The sequence below is a fragment of the Thermobia domestica genome, chromosome 5 (assembly GCF_964235325.1).
Source record: "Thermobia domestica chromosome 5, izTheDome1.hap1.1, whole genome shotgun sequence".
In the NCBI taxonomy this organism is placed as follows: domain Eukaryota; kingdom Metazoa; phylum Arthropoda; class Insecta; order Zygentoma; family Lepismatidae; genus Thermobia; species Thermobia domestica.
In genome coordinates this window covers 107928862-107952416 of record NC_137458.1, presented here as the reverse complement: position 1 = coordinate 107952416, position 23555 = coordinate 107928862, and the positions used below count along the sequence as shown (strand labels likewise).

The following is a 23555-nucleotide window of genomic DNA, read 5'->3' as shown; positions in this document are numbered from 1 at the left end:
TCTCAGATCCTACAACAATTTTTTGCTCGAGTGTTCTGTTCCACTGTCCATTTAGGATTCCATCGCCAATCAACTTACTTATTTGATCTCAGGAGACCATTAATACATAAATCGCAAGATTTAGTGAATGCCTTTAAATTTTAACCACATTTTGCACCTTTTTAAACGAGGAAAGCAATTGGACGTCTAGCTTTCAATATGGTTCCAGGTAAAGAGAAAGAATATCAAAAAGAAGAACGCTAATTTGCTTAATAGTAAAGTGACAATCAGAAGGTATGTTAAATCTCAAAAGATGAAAGGATGCCGCTTCATGATAAAAATCCGATGTAAATTTCTACCAAATAATCAATTTTAAGTTATAATCAAAAATGATTTATAACAAAACAAACAGATGGTCAATGAAAAAACATGTCCTAATTTCGAAACTTTATGAAATTTAATTTATGAGTCTCTTTACATTAATTCCCTGCTTTAATATGAACATGAAAACAGAATGAAACCCATTAGAAATTACGAAACACGCAATTATTGAATAAAGCAACATAATATTAATAACAAAATATACAAAAATTTAAAACAGTAACACTACATTCATTTTCATAAAAGAAGTTCTCATATATTACCATTTGACAAAATAATATACTTGCAAAGTTATAATAATAATTTAAGATATAACAATAATTTTAAACTCTTCTTCCGATCTCATTTTACTACTCCTAGCTATATATATATATATATATATATATATATATATATATATTCGGGTGTATTAAAAAAAACTTTTTTCGGAATCCGGTTACGGCTAGTGCAAAATTTGGCCAAATGGCATCAATAAAACGTATAGAAAATCTCAACTCGATCAGACAACTCCTTCTGCTGCCGAGTACAGCCCAAATATTAGAAAAATCAACAAAAGATTCACTTTTCAACTGATTTTCCAAAAAAATTTTTTTTTAATGTTTCCTATATTATTACGGTTATTTCTGTAAACCATAAGCATAAAAACCTAGTTAATTATTTGTAAAAAAGCACTGATTTTCTGGCGTATCGTACAATTAAATTTTAATATAAAATTATTGAATTCTCTTGAATAACGAAGAAAACACTTTAGTGCTAAATTCTAAGAGCAGTAATAGTATAAATAATTCGCTTCCAATGCCGTATGCATCTGCTTATCACGCTAGATCACCTGCCGCCCACCTCTCCCCAAACGCCTCTTCTCTTGTACTTGCCGAGCTGAGAGGATCGGTCTTATCAGTCGCCAGTAGTCAACCAGCTGTGTCAAACGTGATTGTCGCTGCTTGAGTTATTTATTAGTGCTGTAGGAAAAGTTTATTTAATAATTTGTTTTCATGTAAATTGCAGTATGTAAAAGTGAGAACAGTGTTTCAGTTGTGTTAAGTACTTTCTATTAAGAGAGTGACAGATACGCTGACGTTATGGCATCGACAAGTTTGTTACGATCTGACGTTAGGAATAGCATTATTGGGACACCCAAGGAATTGGGTAGAACCGTTGAAATGTATAGAGACAATACCAATGGGAGCGAGAAGAACAAATGAAAATTTCGGGATCCCGGAAAGAGCCTTCAACAAAGGATTTATGTTCTATCGTCGCCAGGAAGATTGTAGAAAATTGAGTTTACGCCTCAATCAGCGGCGAAGTAATTTTCAGTGTCAGAAGGATTGTTGCAATGATATTAAAGTACCTTAATATTGTCGGTGACTTGCAAAACTCAGCAAAGTCCGGTTTCCAAACTTCTGCCAACGAATTGCTGATTTTCGACAGTCTGCCAAAAATATTTCATTTGATATAGCCTTTTGTAAGTGTTCCGATCCTATTGCCTGCAAGTGCGAAAAAGGAAGAAAAGTGCCAGTGCTAGAGGCGCCATTTCTTCTAGATCAAAGAACCACAAGATTGAGGCGTAATCTCAAGTTTCTACAATCTTCCTGGCGATGATAGAAGATAAATCCTTTGTTGAAGGCTCTTTCAGGGATCCCGAAATTCTCATTTTTCTTCTCGCTCCCATAGTTATTGTCTCAATACATTTCAACGGTCGGTAGCTGTGTTCTACCCAATTCCTTGGGTGTCCCAATAATGCTATTCCTAACGTCAGACCGTAAGAAACTTGTCGATGCCATAACGTCAGCGTATCTGTCACTCTCTTCCTAATGAAAAGTACTTAACACAACTGTAACACTGTTCTCACTTCTACATATTGCACTTCACATGAAAACAAATTATTTAGTTAAAATTTCCTAGAGCACTAATAAATAACTCAAGCAGCGACAATCACGTTCGACACAGCTGGTTGACTACTGGCGATTGATAAGACCGACCCTTTCACCTGGGCAAGTACAAGAGAACAGGCGTTCGGGGAGGAGTGGGCGGCAGGTGATCTAGTGTGATAAGCAGATGCGTACGGCATTGGAAGCGAATTATTTATACTACTACTGCTCTTAGAATTTAGCACTAAAGTGTTTTCTTCGTTATTCAAGAGACTTCAATAATTTTATATTAAAATTTAATTGTACGATACGCCAGAAAATCAGTGCATTTTTACAAATAATTAACTAGGTTTTTATGTTTGTGGTGTACAGAAATAACCGTAATAAATTTGTTCTATGTATTTATTTCTCCTCTCCAATGCTATTTCAATAATTTAAAAGACCGAAAATATAGGAAATATTAAAAAATATTTTTTGGAAAATCAGTTGAAAAGTGAATCTTTTGTTGATTTTTCTAATATTTGGGCTGTACTCGGCAGCAGAAGGAGTTGTCTGATCGAGTTGAGATTTTTTATACGTTTTATTGATGCCATTTTGCCAAAACTCCGCCCTAGCCGTAACCGGATTTCGAAAAAAAGTTTTTTTCGATACACCCTAATATATATATATATATATATATATATATATATATGTATTCAGAAATATATACAGTTAGAAATGTGATATATTTTTTAAATTACAGATCATGGTACACTATACTAATGTATAATGTAACATGCTCAGACAATTGATTTGATGCGGTTTAGTGAATTCCATTTGAATATTTAGAAGGGAAGGTGACATCTGATACATGTAACAGGGCAAGAATTGCGAAGGTAATGCAATAGTGAATGTTAACGCAATATTAAACAACAAAGCGTTAAACATGCATCAATGATACAAAGTTGTGTTTACTTGTTGCTAAAACTTGACCCCATTAACCAATCGAAAATGTCTTGATCTTTGTTTATGAGTGGAAGGAATAGTAAAATAAGAATTTATTATAGTGATTTTTAAAATTTGGTGTAAGTTTTGTTTATTTTGCGTTAGTGGTACCTAGAGGTAGTTTTTTCTCTTTGAATTCCGTCTGGCTAAGCTCTGATCTATGTTACAATATTTGCTTCAACGTGCAAACTCACTGAGCAGTAAGACAAAAAGCCAGTATGATGAAATTTGCATTTTTAATGTGCGTATTTTATTGAATAGGAAATATTCCTTTCAACTGTGCAAATTTCATTTCATTTACTTCTTTTGTAAAAAAAAAATATGAAGTAACAAATTATGTTTCCAATAAGTCCGATACGAACTTTTTATTTAAAGTAAATCATAATATAAACAAGTGGCCGTAACAACAGTGGTGTTTTAAAGGGAAATTGCTCATTATATTTGTTTTGAATTATAAGTTATATCTTTGAGTTTCTAAGATGTTCATTTGCACGTTAATATATTTTTGCACAGTGCAATAAAATTTACTTTCGGGTCTCAAATCAGGGAGTTGTGTTCAAATAATTCTAACCCGATGGGTCACGGAAATATATCCTAAATTCTGAGTTAGATGTGGTTCAATTAAGGTTCGATCCAGAGGCTTAAAATAGTTCGCTTTTCTATTCTCTTCTTTGAACTTTTTGGTAAGGAAACAAATGGTTTCACATCGCAACTTTATACACCGAACCTTTCGCAAGCGGTCTTCGGCTTATGGTATCGATCATTGTGTATGCATGCTTCTGGTAACGAAAGGAGACGTTGATCATTGAATCGTCCATGGTCACGTTATATGATTGGAGAAGTACACGCGACAAGCACATAATTTGCCCAACGCTATATGGAAAAGATCATGTGTACGTTGTCGCAGTCGTAGAAATACTCGAAAATTTCCGATAAACAAAATCGGTCAACGATGGTCAAAGTTCAGGACGTTCGAAGTTTCACTGTGAAAAATACTCCATGAAAGTCCTAGTTTCATTTGTTAACTTGCCTAGACGAAGTACATGCCGATTGCGTCACACGAAGTACAATTTCGCCCATTGTAAACTATAGCTGAAATATAGTTTGACTGAAAATGTCCGGTTTATTACGTTTTATTTGTGTGTGTTTTCTTTAACAATTAAAGCGTGACTAGCTGATTACGATGAAAATCACCCCTCTCTATACAACCTTGTTTGCCAAGTAGTTAATTTTTAATCTATTGAGAAGATCAGTAGATAGAGCGTGCCATATATGTTCAAAAATGCCCTTAGTAGTTACATAACATCAGAATTATTTGAACCAGTAAGATTATTCAAGCAAGGCTGTCTAATGATATTGTGTTGAACATGACAAATATGAATTGTGTAATAATAATAATACAATTTGGAAATGTGAATAATTGTACTCAAATTTTGTGATAACGACAACATTTATGTATTTGATATTACGGATAGTGAATTTCCTTTATCACATCTATGTAAAATTTTATATTCTTAATTTTCCCTCAGTACAACTTATAGTACATTTACGTCCTTAGACAAAAAATCTACGTTGTGTTCTCTCTTTCTATTTATATATTTCTTAATGTACAAACATACAAATTGCTTCTTTGTCCACATTCGAAAATACTGCCTCACCTGACGTCAAGTTTACCCTGCTGCTTTTCATCAGCCTACCTTCGAATTATTGAGTCAGGCATTCGATGGCTTGAAATAAAGCCACAGGGATCACGTCTCTTGAGGGACTAGAATAACATTTATGAGCAACTCTCCCGGATATACAATTTTCGGTGGATAATATTTACCATGTTGAAAGGATATTGCATTTAAGTTGAGTTTTCTTGTAAAAAGGGCAACATGATTTTTTATTTAGAAGCATTCATATTTTAAGTTATTTCACGCTCTTGAATCATTTTCCTCTGCACCGAGATTCTTTTGTTCACGCCCTTTGGTCTTCCATTGCCAGACTCCATATTCCAGAGAAATATGCGTAATGAACCGAGAAGACCATCAACGGAGGATCGACAAATGTTTCATCGAGATCTGTGTTGACTTTTCCTATCCTAAGTTCATCCTCCTCTTTAAGTCTCATTCATTATAATATGTCCTTAATTGATAATATTGCTCAATTCCATTGTAAAGACAGAAATATCGTGATCCCATGAGCGTTCTAAAGGTATTCGTTTACAAAACACTAGAATGAGCTTTTCACTTTTAAACCCCAAACTCTTAATTTTAGCTTTGAAATGTCATACTATGAGAAGTGACGATATCCTACTTTACACTTCTACTATTTACTCGAGTGGTATTTCCTGTCTGATTGTCTTTCCGTTCCATGTAAACTTACTTAACACTTACCCTTCTTAAATGAAACTTGGTAATATAACTTGCTTCCACTTGCAAAAATAACACTGTTGTAATTCGCCAACGATGATACAGAGGTTGTTCAGTCTACATTTGGCCAATTTCGTCATACATAAAAATTTAGAAGAATGCATGCCGCCAGGTTCACAAGTGCTCGATGTGCTTCAGTTGGTTAGTAACAATAGCCCGATAGCGTAATTTTCAATGTAATATGTTTCTCTGAAGAACTGGGATAGTAATCTTGTCCCATTCCCTTTGCACAGCTTTTCAAAGTCCTTCAACAGTTGTCACACTCCGTTTTCCCAAAGCCCGCTTCAACAATCCAAATCCACATTAGTCCAGGTGAAGCTTTGTCCAGGTGAATGCTCACTAGATTGGCGTCATTTCCTTCCATTGTTGGAATTCAATGCTCGTAGATCAGCCGCATGAACTGCTCCTGAAAATACTGCGAATTTATTTTATAGTTCTTCCCCAGCCTACGAATTTTCAGTTTACCTTGGTAACAGTAGCCAGTAACGACCATGATCTCTTTTGGGAAGGACTTTTTACAGACAAAGACCCACCTTCTGAAGTCCTTGGCAATTTTCTCTCAATACATGATGGCTCTCGGTTTGCCGCAGTGGGAAAGGTAAAGCCATACTTCATCGAGTGTTACGGCGTAGCTCTACTTTTGTTTCGCCAGATGCCGTTCGTACAGCTTACACTTTCGTTCCTTGTTGTGGGCATCCGTGAGAAGATGGCCGCGAGCTTTCATGACTTTTTCCAGCTTGAGTTGATGATGTAACGTCCGGCTCGCATTTCCCAAAGACACGTCAAGACGCTTAGCCCTGCAACATTTTGTTGGAGGATATTCTTACATTGCCATTTTGCGAAATTTCCCCTGCACGGTGGAGGTGGCCTTGGAGCATTCCCGCTTCCTAGGCAACTTCGTTCGTGATCCAAATGGTGGAGCTTCGTTGCCCTTGTACTTTTAAGTGACACTTTTATTTTCCTTAAACTGATGTTGCAACCATTCTTCTTGCACTGTATTCTAATGACAAAAACAACTAAAGTGGGCGTCATAAAGAGCTGCAACCTAGCCTTCCGAAACCCGGGTTAGTTTTAGTGGCATTTTGGTCACAGAGCGGAAACCCACACACTTGGAAACACATTTAACACGACATTCACAACAATGGTCCTGTTTTGTGCGTTGATATTTTCCGCGCGGAAAAACAACTCAGTTCCCAGGAAGCCACTGCACAACACTGCAAGGCGCCACGAGCCAGATCGGGTGAGTCCATTCTGCCCGGGAGGGAGAAGAAACAAAGTTGGCCAAACGTAGACTGAACGACCTCTGTAGAGCAAAAGTGTAAATTGAAATCATATTACAAGTATACAAATGTTACTGCACTACGTAATTTTGGAAATGCAGTTGAGTTTATGTACTTATTTGTTATGTTAATAATTTAATTTAATGTTTAAGTGAAAGTATCAACACACAAACTTTGAAGGAGGACGCAGTGCATCAGGCCCGTAGCCAGCCCAAAAATGTAGAGGGGGCCCGGTAGAAGTTAGGGGGGCCCGAGCCAACCATATTATAGTTCATCAAATAGTAACATCAGCAATTCATCATATCTGCTCTTGAAAGTTTAAGTATTTTGCTTCTACTTAATTCTATTTTCCTCTCTACACACATACATTAAGTGAACATTCTGTAATCTACACGAAAAAAACGTGAATTTTATTGAATGGGTATTACTAACTACACGAATTAGAATTAAAATATAAATGTTTTAATAGTCCCACACGTAATAATACTAGCATTAAAATCAAGAACGAGAGATGATCTACTGTGAAATAAGGAAATTCAACTTTACTTAGGCTCTTCTTTAGGGTTAACTTGCGAAGTTGCCCTTCCGTTTTTATCAAAATTTTGAAAATTTACCTAGAAGAATTTGATTATTTGATTGCTTGTGTGCTTGATAACATGTAAGTGAAGCGTAATTTATGTGTAATACCTTTTGATAAGCGGTTATAAAGACGGAACTAATTCGCAAGTAGAGGGAACTACTTGTCTCTAGGTTCAGGACGGTTGGATTGTGGATAATTTTCGAGTAAACATGCCTGCAAGTGTACTGAATGTGAATTGACAGTACTAACATTTGTAAAACATAATGTTGATAATGAGGTTAATCTTTTGAATGTTCATGGCTTAATGAATGAAAGAACAAAGACCACCAACAATCGTTCACGAGTTTCTGCTTGAGATAGAAGAGCTCTACAAACCTAAGTACGTACTAAGGTAAGTGCGAAGTAGACATAACCTAACCTAAGTAACCTAGTAGTGCGTTATCTCACCTTACTTCGGCTTCTCGCTTCGCTCGTTGTTCCTTCTCAATTCCGCACTCCCCATTAACTACTCACAACCGTGCTCCGCGCAGCCCGCCAGTCACCCCTTTAGTTAATAATGGATTTCCATATGTAAATGTGGTTCCCCCCCGTACTCACACCCTCGAGGTAGCGTAACAGGACATAAAACGAGTAAAGTTTAAGTAGAAATTGATGATTGTAGATTTTATTATTGAAAATTGTTTTTTGTTGAAAATTAGATGGACGGGTAACTTTGAAGTAATTCCCTTGTTTACAATTACAGTTGTATTTTTTTTTAATATTTATATTAAGTTCTTGTTTAAAATCTTAAATTAAACTCGTTTTATATAAATGAACCACCTGCACACTATACCAAGAAAATACATACCAAAACACTTTTAAAAAAATACTATAATGTTATTCAATGCTACACTGAGAAAAAAATGTATGCGGCATACGTAATATCGTAGATTATATTTGTAAATCATGTAGTTTTTGGACTTAACGTACAGCAAGCGTATAACTGGAAACGCATATTTTATAATACTATCTGTATAAGTGTTCCATCTATACATACTATCTGTATAAAACAATATAGGCGGTCAGGATCTCACATACAAATGGACGTATATAACATATATGTAGTTGTCGAAGGTAACATACATATATGTATGTACTGATAGGCATCAAACATCCTGCAACGGCATGATTTAACACCTAAGGCCAGTGCCTATGTAGCAAACGGATAACGTATGCTCCGTTCTGATTTTTGTAGTAAGCAAGAGGATTCCGTATATTTGCAGAATATACCACTGTCCGGAGAACGGATTTTTCTCAATGTAAGTAAAACGTTACACCCATCTAGTATCGAGTAAAAGCATCACTGCTTCTTTCATGTTGAATTACAACATTATTACGCGTACGCGACTAAGAAATAGTTCCAATTTACAAGGTTTTTATATGAAAACTAGCTACTTCCACGGAATCTCCCACCCCAAGTACAATACAAAACATTTTGCTACTTGATTTCTCCTCTAAATCTTGCAAATTTTTACTAGTCCTGGGTCCACAACCCGGAATTTAATCCTTAAACTTAAACGTTAAATATGTTCACTTGCTCAGTTACTCATCTAATTAATTAAGGTAATTTAGCTTAACTTTATTCTTCTATGAGAACAAACATATGAAACTCTTTGCAACCATTACTTTTTCGGTGAATGTTCCACCACAGTTCTTGTTTTACATATCACACCACAATAATTTGGACCCTATTAGAATCAATCACCTTTAACGGAACTCGGAACTCTTAATTCAATTCACAACTAATTGTTCCACAGTTAACCTAAGGTTTGCTGTTGACGAGGATTTTGCAATGCATGTATGTACCACAACTACACAATAGAATATCAATAACCTACCGCCATTACTGCAATGGACAAAAGATAAACGATTTGTTTCTGATCCTGTTTGTATGATTTAGCTTGTAGCAAGCACTTCACACTTCGTCTCCTACCTCCCAGATCACTATTACAACTGTGGCATGAAGTATTATGAACATATTCCTTCTATTCGGAAAACTTGCTTCAATCTGTATTGTGTCATTTCATATCGAGATTCGAGAAGACTGATAAACTTTACTTTAACTCCTCTAAAATATGTTTAGAAGTGTTCATCAAATAGCTAAAATGGAAAAATTCTTGGAATAATCTCTTTTATATTGCATTTTATTCTTAGTGGTTACACATAGAATTAATCGAGTTTTTTTGCAAGCCTTCCATAAACATTTTAGGGGGGCCAAGAAAAATTTAGAGGGGGCCAGACCCCCTCTTGCCCCCCCCCCCCCCGTGGATACGGGCCTGCAGTGCATATGTCTATGCCTAGGTATCTAGGCTTACGTTTTCAACTATGAATGTACAACACAAAAATTAAACATAATTTAAAGTAATAATTGGAAGCTTCACAAGAAGTATGTTATTTTTTGTCGGGTGTTTTAATTAAAATTTCAGTTATACAGACATCGAAAATAGAATTGGAAGAATATTCATCTTTGAAAACCCTTCGGAAACCATTACCTAAAATTCCTTATTGAGGATACAATTAAGTGGAAAAAAGAGAACGTACGTCTCGAAGAGGTACGTATCAACCTGAAAGAATTTTTGGCAATATGAAACGAATGCTTACATGAATGGTAGGGTTATATGCAAACTACCATTTTTCAGATTTAAGGTGAAAGGACTAATATTTTTCTGGCTGTAAATATGTCTTTTGTTCGATAGAGATGCAGAAGAATATGAAATTGAAATGCAAATTTTTAGCTCTCTTGTGACATTTACTTTCTTTGTCTGCATCTTCTCATATATGAAGTTCAAACTTTTTCGAATTGATTAGCCTACGACTTTAAAATGGTAATGCTGATGATATGTCAGAATCATTATTTTGTTGAATGTAAAATCCTCTGAAATTCATGTGTAATCTAAACTGGAAACATGTAGATGAGTGAAATAGTATTTAATGTGATGCAGAAGAATGTCCCTAGAAATTCTTTACATATATGAAGGTAACCAAGAAAGTTCTTTCGCTTTTTCACATGCCAACATCGAACATCAATGTCACCTTAGACGTACCTGGAAGTTCAAAAATATTCTACGTCAGCATCTACCACATGGTAGGACTTGATGGTCCGTAAAGCGAAGAAGGTATCAAGTGCATTTTGCACCTCTGCTAGGGATTTGAACTGGCGTCGTCTAAGGTAATTGTCCAATTTTAGAACAGGTGATAATCGAACAGTGCAATGTCCGGGGAGTAAGGCGGATGCAATAGTTTCTAATCCAATGTGTGGAATAGTGTCCTGGGTGTTGCTAGCCACGTGGAATTTATCGTTGTCCTTCAGCAGAAGGACCACTTTCCGATTCAGGACTGCTTGCTCCAGACTTTCACTGCAAAACACTGCTGAACTGATGAAAGTATTAAGTTGCATTGATGATCTGCCTACCTTATAACAGTTACGGATGCACGATGCCGCGAGCGCTCAATCAAGCACACAGGAGGAAAATCTTCTAGCTTATTGCAGGTTTCGGCTCTTTTTGAATAGGTACATGGGTGTTAACAAATGATGACGGCGCCGTGCAGCATTGTACATAGGAGCCACTTCTCACCACATGTTAACTTCCAGAAATGGCTTCTTCCAAAGACAACAGCAATGAAACACAGGTGTCTGCTAACTTTGCCTTCTGGCCCGGAGTGAAATCATGAAGGGAACATCGACCCAACTTGTAGTGTTTTGCAAGTTGATGGAGGTGCTGCCGGATGGTTTCTTCACTCACACTGAATTATAGTCTCAGCTCTTTTCATGTCTGGCTACTGTTTGCCTCAATTGTAGCCTGAAGATTTTCGTTTTGTACGTATGCTGGTTTTCCGGCATGTTGTGCGTTTTCGAGTTTCGTCAATGTCCTTAAACTTGTTAAATCACCGCTGCACTGTCCGCATAGCCATATATCTTCCGCTCGGCAGCAACGGCGTTTGACCCCAGTTTCAACTCGTACGGCATACATGTTCTTATGAGGCTCTGTGAAGGTTTCATATTCACTCTCTTCTCACGCAGTTTCACGGTATACTTGAACTGACTTACAAAATTTACCGACAAAAGTGAACGAGGTGGACCTCCAAAAATCTAGAGGTTCTATACTACCTCCTAACATTAACAAAGGTACTCATTAACATAAGAATATTGTCCTATTCACCTTTGTTGTGCGTTTTATGCCTTTGACCATTACCCCAGGCCAGAAGACTCAGGGGTATAAAGGTTAGAGCCAATACTACTGTTGTGGCGTTATTCATTTTGCAATGAAACGTTAAGATATAGAAAAATAAATTAATTTTACTAACCTCTCCCAAACAGAACGCCCTTTCTTCACTATTTCTGGAACTCCGTGAATTGCAGTTTGAGGAAATACTTTTTTAGTGAATACAAACATAACTTGAAGACGGGGATACGGTTTGTTTCAACTATTAATCCATCCTTGTGTGTTTCTTCACACTACAAAAAGAGAGAAACATAATTAAACTTATAAGTAATCATATTCGATCTTTATTTTTGTGTAAAAAAATAACTCATCTTAATTACTGATAAGTCTGATTTTTCATATTTTTAAAGGAAGAAAGATTTGTTTAGTGTGTTTATAATTTGAAACGTAAAAGAATGGTATTACATTTTGCAGAAACGAACCAATTTAAAAAGTGAGAAAATCGTTTAACGTAGAATCCGAAACACAATTCTCACAAAGAGTTGAAGCCTCATTTTGTATGCCAAGACCTCAATCGCTAACTACTTAAAGCGGAACATCTGGCTGATGTACATTTGGAATGTATCCCGCTTTCGTTGGATCAATGATCACATTGATGAATATATTTCTTCTAGAAGAACTTCAATAAAATAAATTCTGTTATTCCTTTACTGGAAAACTCGTAAGCATCCTCGTGAAATACTTACAGAAAAGAGTTTAGTGCGCATTGCACTTTCTCATTTAACTCATCCTTCTTGTGGCCAATTGACTATTTACGAGAATATTGCATATTGTGATTGATAAATAGTCTCGCTGATTTTTTCCTATGCTTACGGAATAAAAACAACATTCAAATATCAGAAAACGTGTATTACTTCGTAATGATATTAGTTGAATGTTAGTGGTAAAGTGACAGATTTCGGTACATACTAAATCTCTAGCCTAATGGTGAATAGGCGTATTGAGAATATACACTGCCCATTCTTTAGGCAAGCCACCTCGCTTCTAAATCTTCACATCAGATGCGTTCCTATAACTTTGTTCTTAGGAAAAACAGAATTGTGTTTTAACTTTAGTTCATAATAAAGCACATAGCAGCCATCTTACTCTCAGCTAAAGCGGTTGCACAGCTGAGTGCGAGGCGAGTTCTCAAGTAGTGATATTGGAAAACTTATAAAATTTTCAATTTGAAATGTTGGGTACAGAAGATGTGATGACATAACTAAAATTTCAAACTTCGTAACACGTGAAAAATTAAAATTTAATGTTTTGATGTTAAAACTGGTGATTATTGTCGATACTATATACTTTATTTTCGTTCAGAAACTCTTATAATATTTATATGTTTAAAATCTCTAGATTTATCAGTTACATTGGTGTGAAATGAGAATGAAATACATTCAAATAAGCATGTAATTAGCAATTCATAATAAAAATAATTAAAATTATTTAATATAGAGTTATAACTATTTACCTGATGAAATACATTTCCACTGCAAGAATATTTGACAATCAATGATTTCTTGATTACATGTTAATTAAACAAATTATGTTTTAAACAAAGTGCACATACTAGAATGAATGAAATTTTATTGTCTTTACTGAGACGAATACATACATCCCTTACTTGCAGTAATACTTAGAGTTGTGCTGCCAGCATTATGAAGAAATTCCATATTCTCTTCGTATTTTCGTAAATAATCGTCCGATATGACCTTTTAAAGTATTTGGAAATTTACTAATGATCAAAGAATACGGACATTGATATCAACATTGAATAGAAATTTTTAGGCCACTGCCTAAGGATTAATTGCTTTAAAAGAGAAACTTCGGAAGGATTCGTTCGGGAAAGAAAGGTGAAGAAATTGGCGCACAGGGGAAGAAGTGGGTATCAGTCAAAATCAAAATCTGAAAATTGAAAAGAACAAAGATAGACTTGTTTTCGGTAAGGATCTGTCAATTTGGAAAAACGCTGATGATAATAGTAAGGCAATACTGATGCTTACAATAACATGCCTAGATTTTGTTGAGTTTATCGCACTATAGAGTAACGCTTCTCCTTTGCATTTAAGAATTAGAATTATGTATGCATTATATTGGTATTTTAAGAAAATATAAACAAATATAGTAAGTAATTGGTCTGATTTACATAGTTTTTCTGAACGGATATATAGAAAGTTATGCAAATGGTGAATCACTTAAACTATTATTATTTCTAGCAGTAGTAGCAGTCGCAAAATTAGTAGAAAATAAGCAATAGTTGCACAAGTGCTGGACACAATAACGGTTGTTTTGATCTGTCATTTCTGACCCATACCAAGGATGTGCCTTAAGTATTCGTAAATTGTTTGCTAACCAGGTTATGTTCCCAGATTGTACCAATCAAGGTTGATATCGGAGACATCATTTTGTAGTCATGTCTGTTATTTGACTTTTTGTTTGCGAGTGCACTAAAGGAAATAGTCGCAACACTAAGACTGAGGGAAATTTAGTATTTTTCATTAATAATATATTCTGATGTATCAATATTCCAAATGATAAAAGTTTCCTTTGATTACTCAGCCGGAATCAAACCCAGTACCACCAGCTTGTGATTCCAATGCTTAACAAGTACTCTAAGACATCGCTGTTAACCCTGTAATACGCGCGCGGTCTACTGTTGTAGCGCTGCGGTTTTGTTTTCCTTGCCCCAAAGTAGTTCGAGATGCTAACACAAACGGTGTTTGTGTACCTTTCTATCAAATATCATTCTGCGCGGTTACTGTGTGGTCGACCGTAAAATAGAAAGGAGCTTATTAGATGGCAATAGTGGTGGCCGTGAAGAATATTTTGAGACCGAAGGAATGCACCTTTCAGACATAGGAATAGTAAGTGAAAATTCAGAAATTGTAACTGAGAATTCCGGGCCGCAGGAATGACTCACACATGTTGATAATAATGATAGTAAAGACAGTTGTGAAGTAAATTATTATGGAGCAAAAGAAAATTTCAAATGGAAACAAGACACTCCCACTCGTAATATTCGCACTCCCACTCATAATATTGTCCTAGGTTTTCCACTACCTTAAGGTCAAGATAGATCTGCGTTGTCACAACTTGAATGTCTAGAACTGCTTTTAGATGCCTACATTTTGCGACTTATAGTTGATTGTACCAATATTTTCATTGTAAGGTTAGAAAGAGATTTGTACGTGATACTGATGGAAAACTTAGAGACAAAATTGAAATACGTCCCGTTATTCGCATTTTCATGCTTTTGATGAGTGGTCAATACAAATAACTATTACAGTCTTATTCATGTATTACTTTTGAAAAATGATGGATGTCGGTCTTTTTGTATATACATATCTTTCTAAATAAAATATTTTTGAAGTTGTATATAAAAAAGCTTTAAAACAATTTATAAATACAATTTTTTAGAAGATAGAAATATTAACAAGGCTAGGCAATATAATAAAATAAGAACAAATAGGATAACGCGGTAGCCCGCGCGACTATTCATGACACAAAATTCCGCGCGCGCATTGCAGGATTAATTAAGCAGGAAATGCTCGATGTGAAGTATATTTAGTAAATTGCATACTTACAATTCCAATGTTGTAAAAATGACATTAAACTATTATTTTGGTCATAATAAAATAGTAAATGTTATGTCGAAACAATATTTCGAAGAATTCAAATCTAACTTGTCACAAATACATTGTTAAAAATGAGTGGTAGCAGTAGTATTAGTGGTTGTAGTTGCATCATATAGATAATGTTAAGTTTAGCTTGAGCATCAAGGCTATGTTATGTGAACTACAGTTTGAAAATATATCTGCAGGCATTTTTTATAATTACAATTTTTCACATTGCATTAATATACATTGCAGACAGTCGAGTCTAGTATTTATTTAATCCAGCCTACTCGATATTGAGGAAATCAAAATCTCTAATCATTGACTATGTGTGGCCTGCGCATTTAATCCTACTTTTTAATTGTCTACATATTTTCTGTTTCCTAAATTATTTTGTAAGTTTTGTTTTTGTGAAAAGATCAAAAGGTTAAAAAAAATATTTTAAACCTTACATGTAGAAAGCCTTACTTAGCTGTCTAGGATATCTAAGTTCATGTAGAAAAATTGCTTATTTCTCAACCAACCACTCGTAACGAATTCGTGCTTGTCTATCATTACAGGATGTGAAAAATTGGAAGTGCGAATGTATTTTTGCTCGTGGTAATACATTTTGGAGAAAAGTGGCATATTTGGAGTAGCGTGCGCTTCACACATCGACGAGGACACATCCTTTTATGGATATATATCCTGTGAGAAAGGAATGAGGAAAGTAATGACCAGAGAATGTATTGTAGTTTCCATACCGGCAATTGACTGATAGTACTGTAGAAAACAAAGAGAAACTTTTATCAGTATAATTTTCAGTGATAATTGAGTGCCTTCGCATGTTGTACTATGATGAAGTTATTATGGATAATTTCCATCAATCGGTTTAAATAACCTTAGATACAATTACAGCTGCAGTAATACGCGTTGGCACTGGTAACTTCCAAATAAATAAATGTACGAATATACCGACGGTTGTGTGCGTTATTTCAGATAGCGCATCACCAATTCTGGATAAATACATATTATTTGACCGCCTTTAGAAAGATTATGATTGATTTCCTCATTGATGAACTGTCATTGCTAAAGTCATATTGAAAACCTAGTCAATTATCAAACTTTCTTTCGGGATTTACATTAATGACCTTTCTTGTTGGAAGATCTCCTACGATTCGACTGAGGAAAATTTTTTTGTATGATTTGTCTGTATCATACTCGAAACTCATCTTTAATGCTAACCTTCTGTGACGCTGGACTCAAAAATATGGTTACATTGCTCTTTATTGAAGGAATTGAAAAAGGCTATTTTGGATTAATGTGCGTTTTACAAGGCAGTTTTCTCCTTTAGCTTGTCACAAGCTAGCAACAGAGAAAGGAAACACACAAAACCTCGAAGGTGACTGTGGTTGCTCTTACTGCGCAAAATTTGCGCTCTCATCGTTTTCAAATTTGTTAATTATTTAAATGTAGGATCTCCTTTCGGCAGCGAGGTTACATGTGACGTGGACGCAAAGTTTAAGATGGAATCCGAACACAGTAATCGTTCAAATTTTGTAAGGGACTCCGACCGGGAATCAAAGCTGGAACTTCGCGCACGAAATGCAAATGTACTATTTACTAGACCAACGGAAAGGGCGACACCATATTCGAGTCTCCTCATATAATTAAGTTGTATTTACATCTTACAAGTTGTATGTACTTGCAATATAAGAAATAAACATAACTTAAAATTAGAAGAAAATCTTAACAAATTAATTATAAAAGCTTAAGAACGTGTTGAAAACAGGCCAGAAATCTCTCACTCTCTCTCCCTTCCACGCCATAGTGCTATTTAAGAAGTATATTTTTCAAACACTAAAAAAAACTCTATACTCGGACCTACAACTTTGGATGGCAAATAGCCTAGTTTCTTCTTAATGCATAAGTTAAAATTAATTAAACACAAAAGTTGCATTCTAGTCCCTTTTTAAACGGTATGAAAAGTACCACTACTTTTCTTAGCACTAATGATAACTATGGATTCGCCTTTAATATTCGTCATTTTTGATTATTTTTAAAATGACACCCTTCTCAATTCCTTAGGGGTGAACTTGAACAGCATAGAAATAGTCATTATCCATCTCAGCGACTGATCCGAAAACTATCGATGCAACACAAATATCGATTTTTCCAATTATTTTTAAAATGCCACCTCTCCCATCCTCACTCCTTGGGATACTAGGGATTCCTTACCATTCCGAGTATTTCATTCAAGATTGTAAGACATATATGTATTAAGTTTAATTGGAATTAAGCCAAGTATTACATAATTATGTAGGAAAAATATTTTAAAATTAATGAAGGTGACTGTTGAACCGGAAGTGGCAGAAATCAACGACTTGGTTTAAGAATGATCACTGAAGAGCAAACGACGTAAGTAGAAAGCTAGAAGCGGTTTTTGAAAATCAATTATTCGTCCTAAGAATGCATATTATGCCTATTCTTAACCTACAACTAAAGCAGGAAGTGGTAGCGATTAACCGTTTTGTGTTTTAGCGTTGATTAGTATATAAGGAAAACTGTAATAGATAGCAATACGTTGTATTCTTTAATCGATTAACCGTCCTAAGAATATACTTCATCTCCATGCTTTACCTTCTACTAAAACCGGAACTGGTAGTTATCAACCACTTCCGGTTTTAAGTTCACTATACAGCAAAAGCGGTATTAGATAGCAGGATGCAGTTTTCTGTAATCAATTAAGCATCCCAAGAATATAATTATGTCACTAACCCAATCTCGCTGCTAACACCGGAAGTGGTATAAATCTACTATGACTTACAAATTCAATATTAATTAAGAAAATATTTCGTGAGCCTGCTTGGTGTCTTCATTAGAGTTTATTCAATGTAAGTCTTCGCCTGGCTGGGGTCTTTGCCCTCAGACACGCAAATTTGTTCAATCTAAAGCTTTGCATCTCAAACCTGCAATCATCAGCGTTTGTTCGGACTACGGCCTCGTACCTCTCATACCTGCAAGAATACTGAATTTCAGTTCAAATACCTGTCGGCTTCGCTCCCATATCACCGCGTTTGCTCGGACTATGGCCTTACACCTTATAGATTTGCAAGCATACCAATTTCAGTTCTAATATCACGTTTCATGTCTCCAACTTTACAGGATACCGAGATAGGAAGATTTTAATATAATAATAATTCTAATCTCCATCTCTTCCTTCTTCCAAACCCTTTTCCTCTCTTCTAGATCACAATCAAAAACGCTGAAATATGTATCTAATTATTAGGATTACGCAGTAACATTTAGAATAATATTGTACAATTAGAATAGTATTGTTAAAATAGTAGAGAAAAGTAGATTTAGAATAGTAGACTTAGAATAATATTGTACGTCCGCTCAATAACTCTTGAACGAAACCGATTTTTGGAATTCTGCTTTTTGCAATTGATGGCTATAGTAAATATCTCGAAGAGTTCGTTAATAGACGTGTATCATAAATCAGAATTGGTAGAAATCAAATATTTTTGTTTTAACATTGATCAATGTAGACCAAAAAGGAGGTATAGATAGTGAAAAATGGTGTCCGCCAATCGATTAAGCATCCGAAGAATATCGTTCATCTTCATCCTTAATACTGTATTATAACCGAAAGTGTTAGAAATAAGCCATTTCCCACTTCAACATTGAACACCGTAGAGCAGAAAGGGTAATATATATTGTGAAGCAGTTTCAGAACATCGACTAAACATTCTAAGAACGCCCCATTTATTTTTATCCCTAACACTTCGATAAAACTAAAAGTCGTAAAAATTAACCATTTTCGGTTTTACGTTTCATCACTGTAGAGCAAAAACGGTCATAGATGGCGAGAAGCTATTTGCTACAGGCGAGTGAGCATCTCAAGAATACATTTCGTCTATCGTTAACACTCTAATAGAAGCAGAAAAGATAGTAATACATTACAACTTCCGGTTTCAATTTAATTTACATAGAGCACAATCTATAAGAAATAACATGAAGAGTTTATTTTTTGATTTAGCGTTCTAAGAATAGGATCATCTCTTTTAAACCTTTAATGAAACCGTAAGTATTTGAAATCTAGTACTTCCGGTTTTAATGTTCATCGTTGTACAAATTTATTCAAGAAATCTTGACCACCCACCCTGCATTGAAAGATCTTATTCTTGCAACCGCAATAGGAAATTATAATGTTTTGACTCTAGATAAACGTCTTAATCAACCAAAAAAGCCACATTTGTTTGATTTAATTCCAACTGTGGTTAAGACTACAGTACTTTTCAAAAACGCGTGGGTGGCAAGGATTTTTGAACAAGACTGTACATGACATACGGTAATCATGCGACACGTTTTTTGTATTCGATTAAGCGTCCCTAGAAAATATTCCATCTGCACTCTCATCTCTCTACTATAACACTAAGTGATAGATATCTACTGGAACTTGTGCTTTCAATTTTAACTGAGAAGATATTGAGTTGTTTCCTATACTGAATTTACGAGAGTTTGTTTTAAATGAGAAGTCCAAAAACCAAATTTCATGTTTCTAATCTTCAGAGATTCCCCGATATCGACATGTTATTAGCTATAATATTCGCAATTTCCACAAATGTTTCCTTTATACACTTTTCTTCTCCTTTATTACTAAAACATGAAAAGAATACAGAATTTCAAGTCAAATTATTTTAAATGATAAATTCAAATAAAAATTTTAAGTCCCTAACCGCATGCGTTTCGGAAATAAGGGTATATTTTATTAAAATAACCTCCATCTCAATTTCACTCTTTGTGAATTTTCAAAAATCTTTTCTTAGTGGTGCCCCACGTCACAAATCCTATGTACGGTCTAATACTTCAAGTTTCTAGCTAGTCCCTATAGCAGTGGTTCAAAACCAGGGGGCGAGAGCTTCTGACAGAACTAAATTCAAATTCACAAATATCATGAGTGTTGTAACAAATATAAAGTTAAATATCATTTAAACACAAAATGACTATTGAGCAAAAACAATGGTTTCATAAGAAGAAAGCAAATAAAATATAATAATGCACTGCACTGCAATGCTATGCAGGAGTCTTGCTTGAAATAACTATAAATTGGTAAGAATACTATGGTTATTTATTAATATCTGCAAGCCCGTTCTTCGTACGGGTAGAATAAGTTTATGGGAAATATTTGAAAGTTATATTTGAACAAACTTCCCCGTCACGCTATACGTTTAAACAAAAGTAAAACAAAACTCCTTACTCGACCCATGCTCAAAAATGTGTTTCATACTATAAAATGGATGAGGCTGCTATAATGGTGAACTAGAGAAATGGTTGATTTTATGAATTACGAATTCACTTGTTATTTAAAAAAAAACAATAAAAAATAGGTTTTAAATGTAGATTGATTAAACTACCGTCTGGTACTAATTGTAAGAAATCGGGATAAAACGTCTTAGCCTCTTCGGCCCTCCTCAACTAACTGTGGAAGAAAAAAGTTGAAGCAAGAGATCGAAGGTAAGATAGGAATAGGAAGAAGAAGAATGCAGCTGGTCGATGATTTGAATAATGGAAAAAATATTGGAAATTATAAGAAGAAGTTGAAAATTAAAAAGATGAAAGAGACATTTCAAGACACAACCCTAAGAAAACATACACTCTCACACCTCCTGTTAGTTCCAGGATGTCAACAGGTAGAATACTTAATAATAATAATAATGTTTAAATGTTTAAATGACAAACACCTACAGCCACAAAGTGCCCCCAAGAAGGATTATACAAATATAGGGTGCTTACATATAAACGTAACATAAAAATGAAACATGCAAAAAAAAAACACATGCAATGGGTATTACAGGTAAAAATACAATGAAAAACACAATGAGAAAACAAATGAGCAGAAATATCATCTTAAGTACATCTCAAACAAAGTACACACAGTCATGAGACTAAAATAACATATTGATATGAGGAAAAAAGTATATAACATATTAAAAGGAACATACATATAGTCAAAGTTACAAATGAAAATACATGAAAATCATTAAGGAATATAAGCGTTATTTCCAAATCAATTGACACCTTAAGGATAATATTATTTAGGACACCTTAATAATAATAATAATAATAATAATAATAATAATAACGATTTATTATTATTATTATTATTATTATTATTATTATTATTATTATTATTATTATTATTATTATTATTATTATTATTATTATTATTATTATAGACTAACCATCTGTCCGTTACTGCACACCATAGCCCTACCTTGAGATCTGCAAACCACTCAATCAATTCCGATTCGGCCAGTAGCTATAAAGAAAAAAATGCAAGCCGAGCTCGGCCCCAATACTAACGATCGTTATTCCTTAAGTAATGCGCTACTTGATTTTAAAAAAAAATGGTTGAGATGAGGCGGGTTAGCTCCAAATAAAGCACCATACAAGCCGAGCTTAGCCTATCTGAGCCCGTGATTCTCCGTTGTCGCCCAACAAGTACAGAGATATTTTTCGTTATTCCTACGGACTAATTAAGTAGTTGTCAAGAAATAAAGTGTCAAATGCAACCCGAGTCGAGTCTGTTCTTGGCCAAGCTTGACCACAGAATATATCAGCCTTTATTCCTTAGTAAATGTGCTACTTGCTCACCAACTTCGGTAAAGACCCGGCCAGTGTTTATTCAAAAATAAACTCTAGTAAAAACAGGAAGAATCACAAAATTTGTTCGGAATAAATGCGGAAACCAGAAATTGTAGTATATTTCTTTCACTTTTGGTTTGAATAGAGGTATTAGTGTCGAGATGGAATATACTCTTGGGGAACATAAAAAAAAATACATAAAACTCCTTCTCGCTATCCATTCTATATCACTCAATGTTAGAACGGGAAGTGATTGGTTTCTGCCACTTCCGATTTTATTAGGAAGAATAGAGTCAAGATAGAACATATTGTTGGGACACTTAATTGATTACAGAGAACGGCTTCTCGATATTTATGGGTTCGAACCTAGTGCGATCAACACTAAAACCAGAAGTACTTGGGTTTAAGTACTTCAGATTCGATTAGGAGTTTAAAATAGATAGTACCTGTTTCCAGAACGCTAAATTGATTCACGAGAACAGATTCCCCCTATATCTTATAGTTTTTGCTCTATGTAGATTGAATTTAAACCGAATGTTGCGAATAATTTCTACTGTTTCCTTTTCACAAGGGTGTTAAGGATGAAGTTTAAAGTCATTCCTTAAACGCTTTATCGATTGCCGAAAACTGCTTCTTACTATCTATCACCGTTTTTGTTTTATTGTGATCAACGTTAAAATTGGAAATGGTTCATTTCTACTACTTCCGGTTTTACTAGAGTGTTAAGGATGAAGACGAAAGCGGTTTTTGAAATTCTTTCTCGATCGTCAAAAACGGCTTCTCTTTATTTATTACCGATTTTGCTCTAGACTGATCAACGTCGTAACCCGAAATGGCTCAATTCTTTCACTTCCGGCTTTAATAGCGCGCTAAAGCCGAAGATGAAGGTTGTCCTTGAAAAGGTTAATCGATTGCTTAAAACATTTTTTCGATATCTTTTATCGTTTTTGCTCTATAGTAAAAATCGTTGAGACCGGAAATGGCGCATTTTTACCTTCTCCAGTTTAATTAGAGTGTTAAGGATGAACACGCACGTTGCCCTTCAAAGGTATTATCAATTGCCAAAAAACGCTTATAGCTATCTATTTCCATTTTTTCTATATTGTGTTTAACATTGAAGCCAGAAATGGCTCATTTCTACCTCTTCCTTTTTCACTAGACTGTTAAGTTGCCTTTGAAACGTGTAATCTATTGCCAAGAACCGCTTTTCCCCATTTGTTAGCATTTTTTGTGCTATAATGTTCAATGTTAAAACCGGAAATGACTCATTTCTACCACTTTCGGTTGGCGAATCATATTTATTAACGAACTCCCTCGAGATAATCACTTTATCTATCTATTACATAAAGCAATATAACATTTTGTATCCATTTAAATGATATCTTACGGAGTAACGGACGTACGTAGTAAGATTAAGATGTTAGACGTTTCACTACGTGATCCTAATAGTAAAAGCCGTATAGAGGATAACGTAATATTTTCTCAATTGATTTGGAAATCAGAAGTTTTTCCTTGAGCGTCAATTCAACATTTGTTTGGGAGGAGCCAGACACCTTGATATAAGTGAAATTTCTCATTTTT

The 23555-nt window shown here is 34.8% G+C and overlaps 1 protein-coding gene across 1 annotated transcript in view; it reads right to left on the bottom strand.

Moving 5' to 3' along the window:
- Positions 1 to 23555, bottom strand: part of LOC145684678 (uncharacterized) — a 230864-nt gene that overhangs the window by 48172 nt on the left and 159137 nt on the right. Inside the window, exon 2 of the mRNA XM_081757062.1 lies at positions 11831 to 11981. Coding sequence (XP_081613188.1) covers positions 11831 to 11919 — 89 coding nt within the window. The 5' untranslated portion in view covers positions 11920 to 11981. The remainder of the gene's footprint in view (positions 1 to 11830; positions 11982 to 23555) is intronic.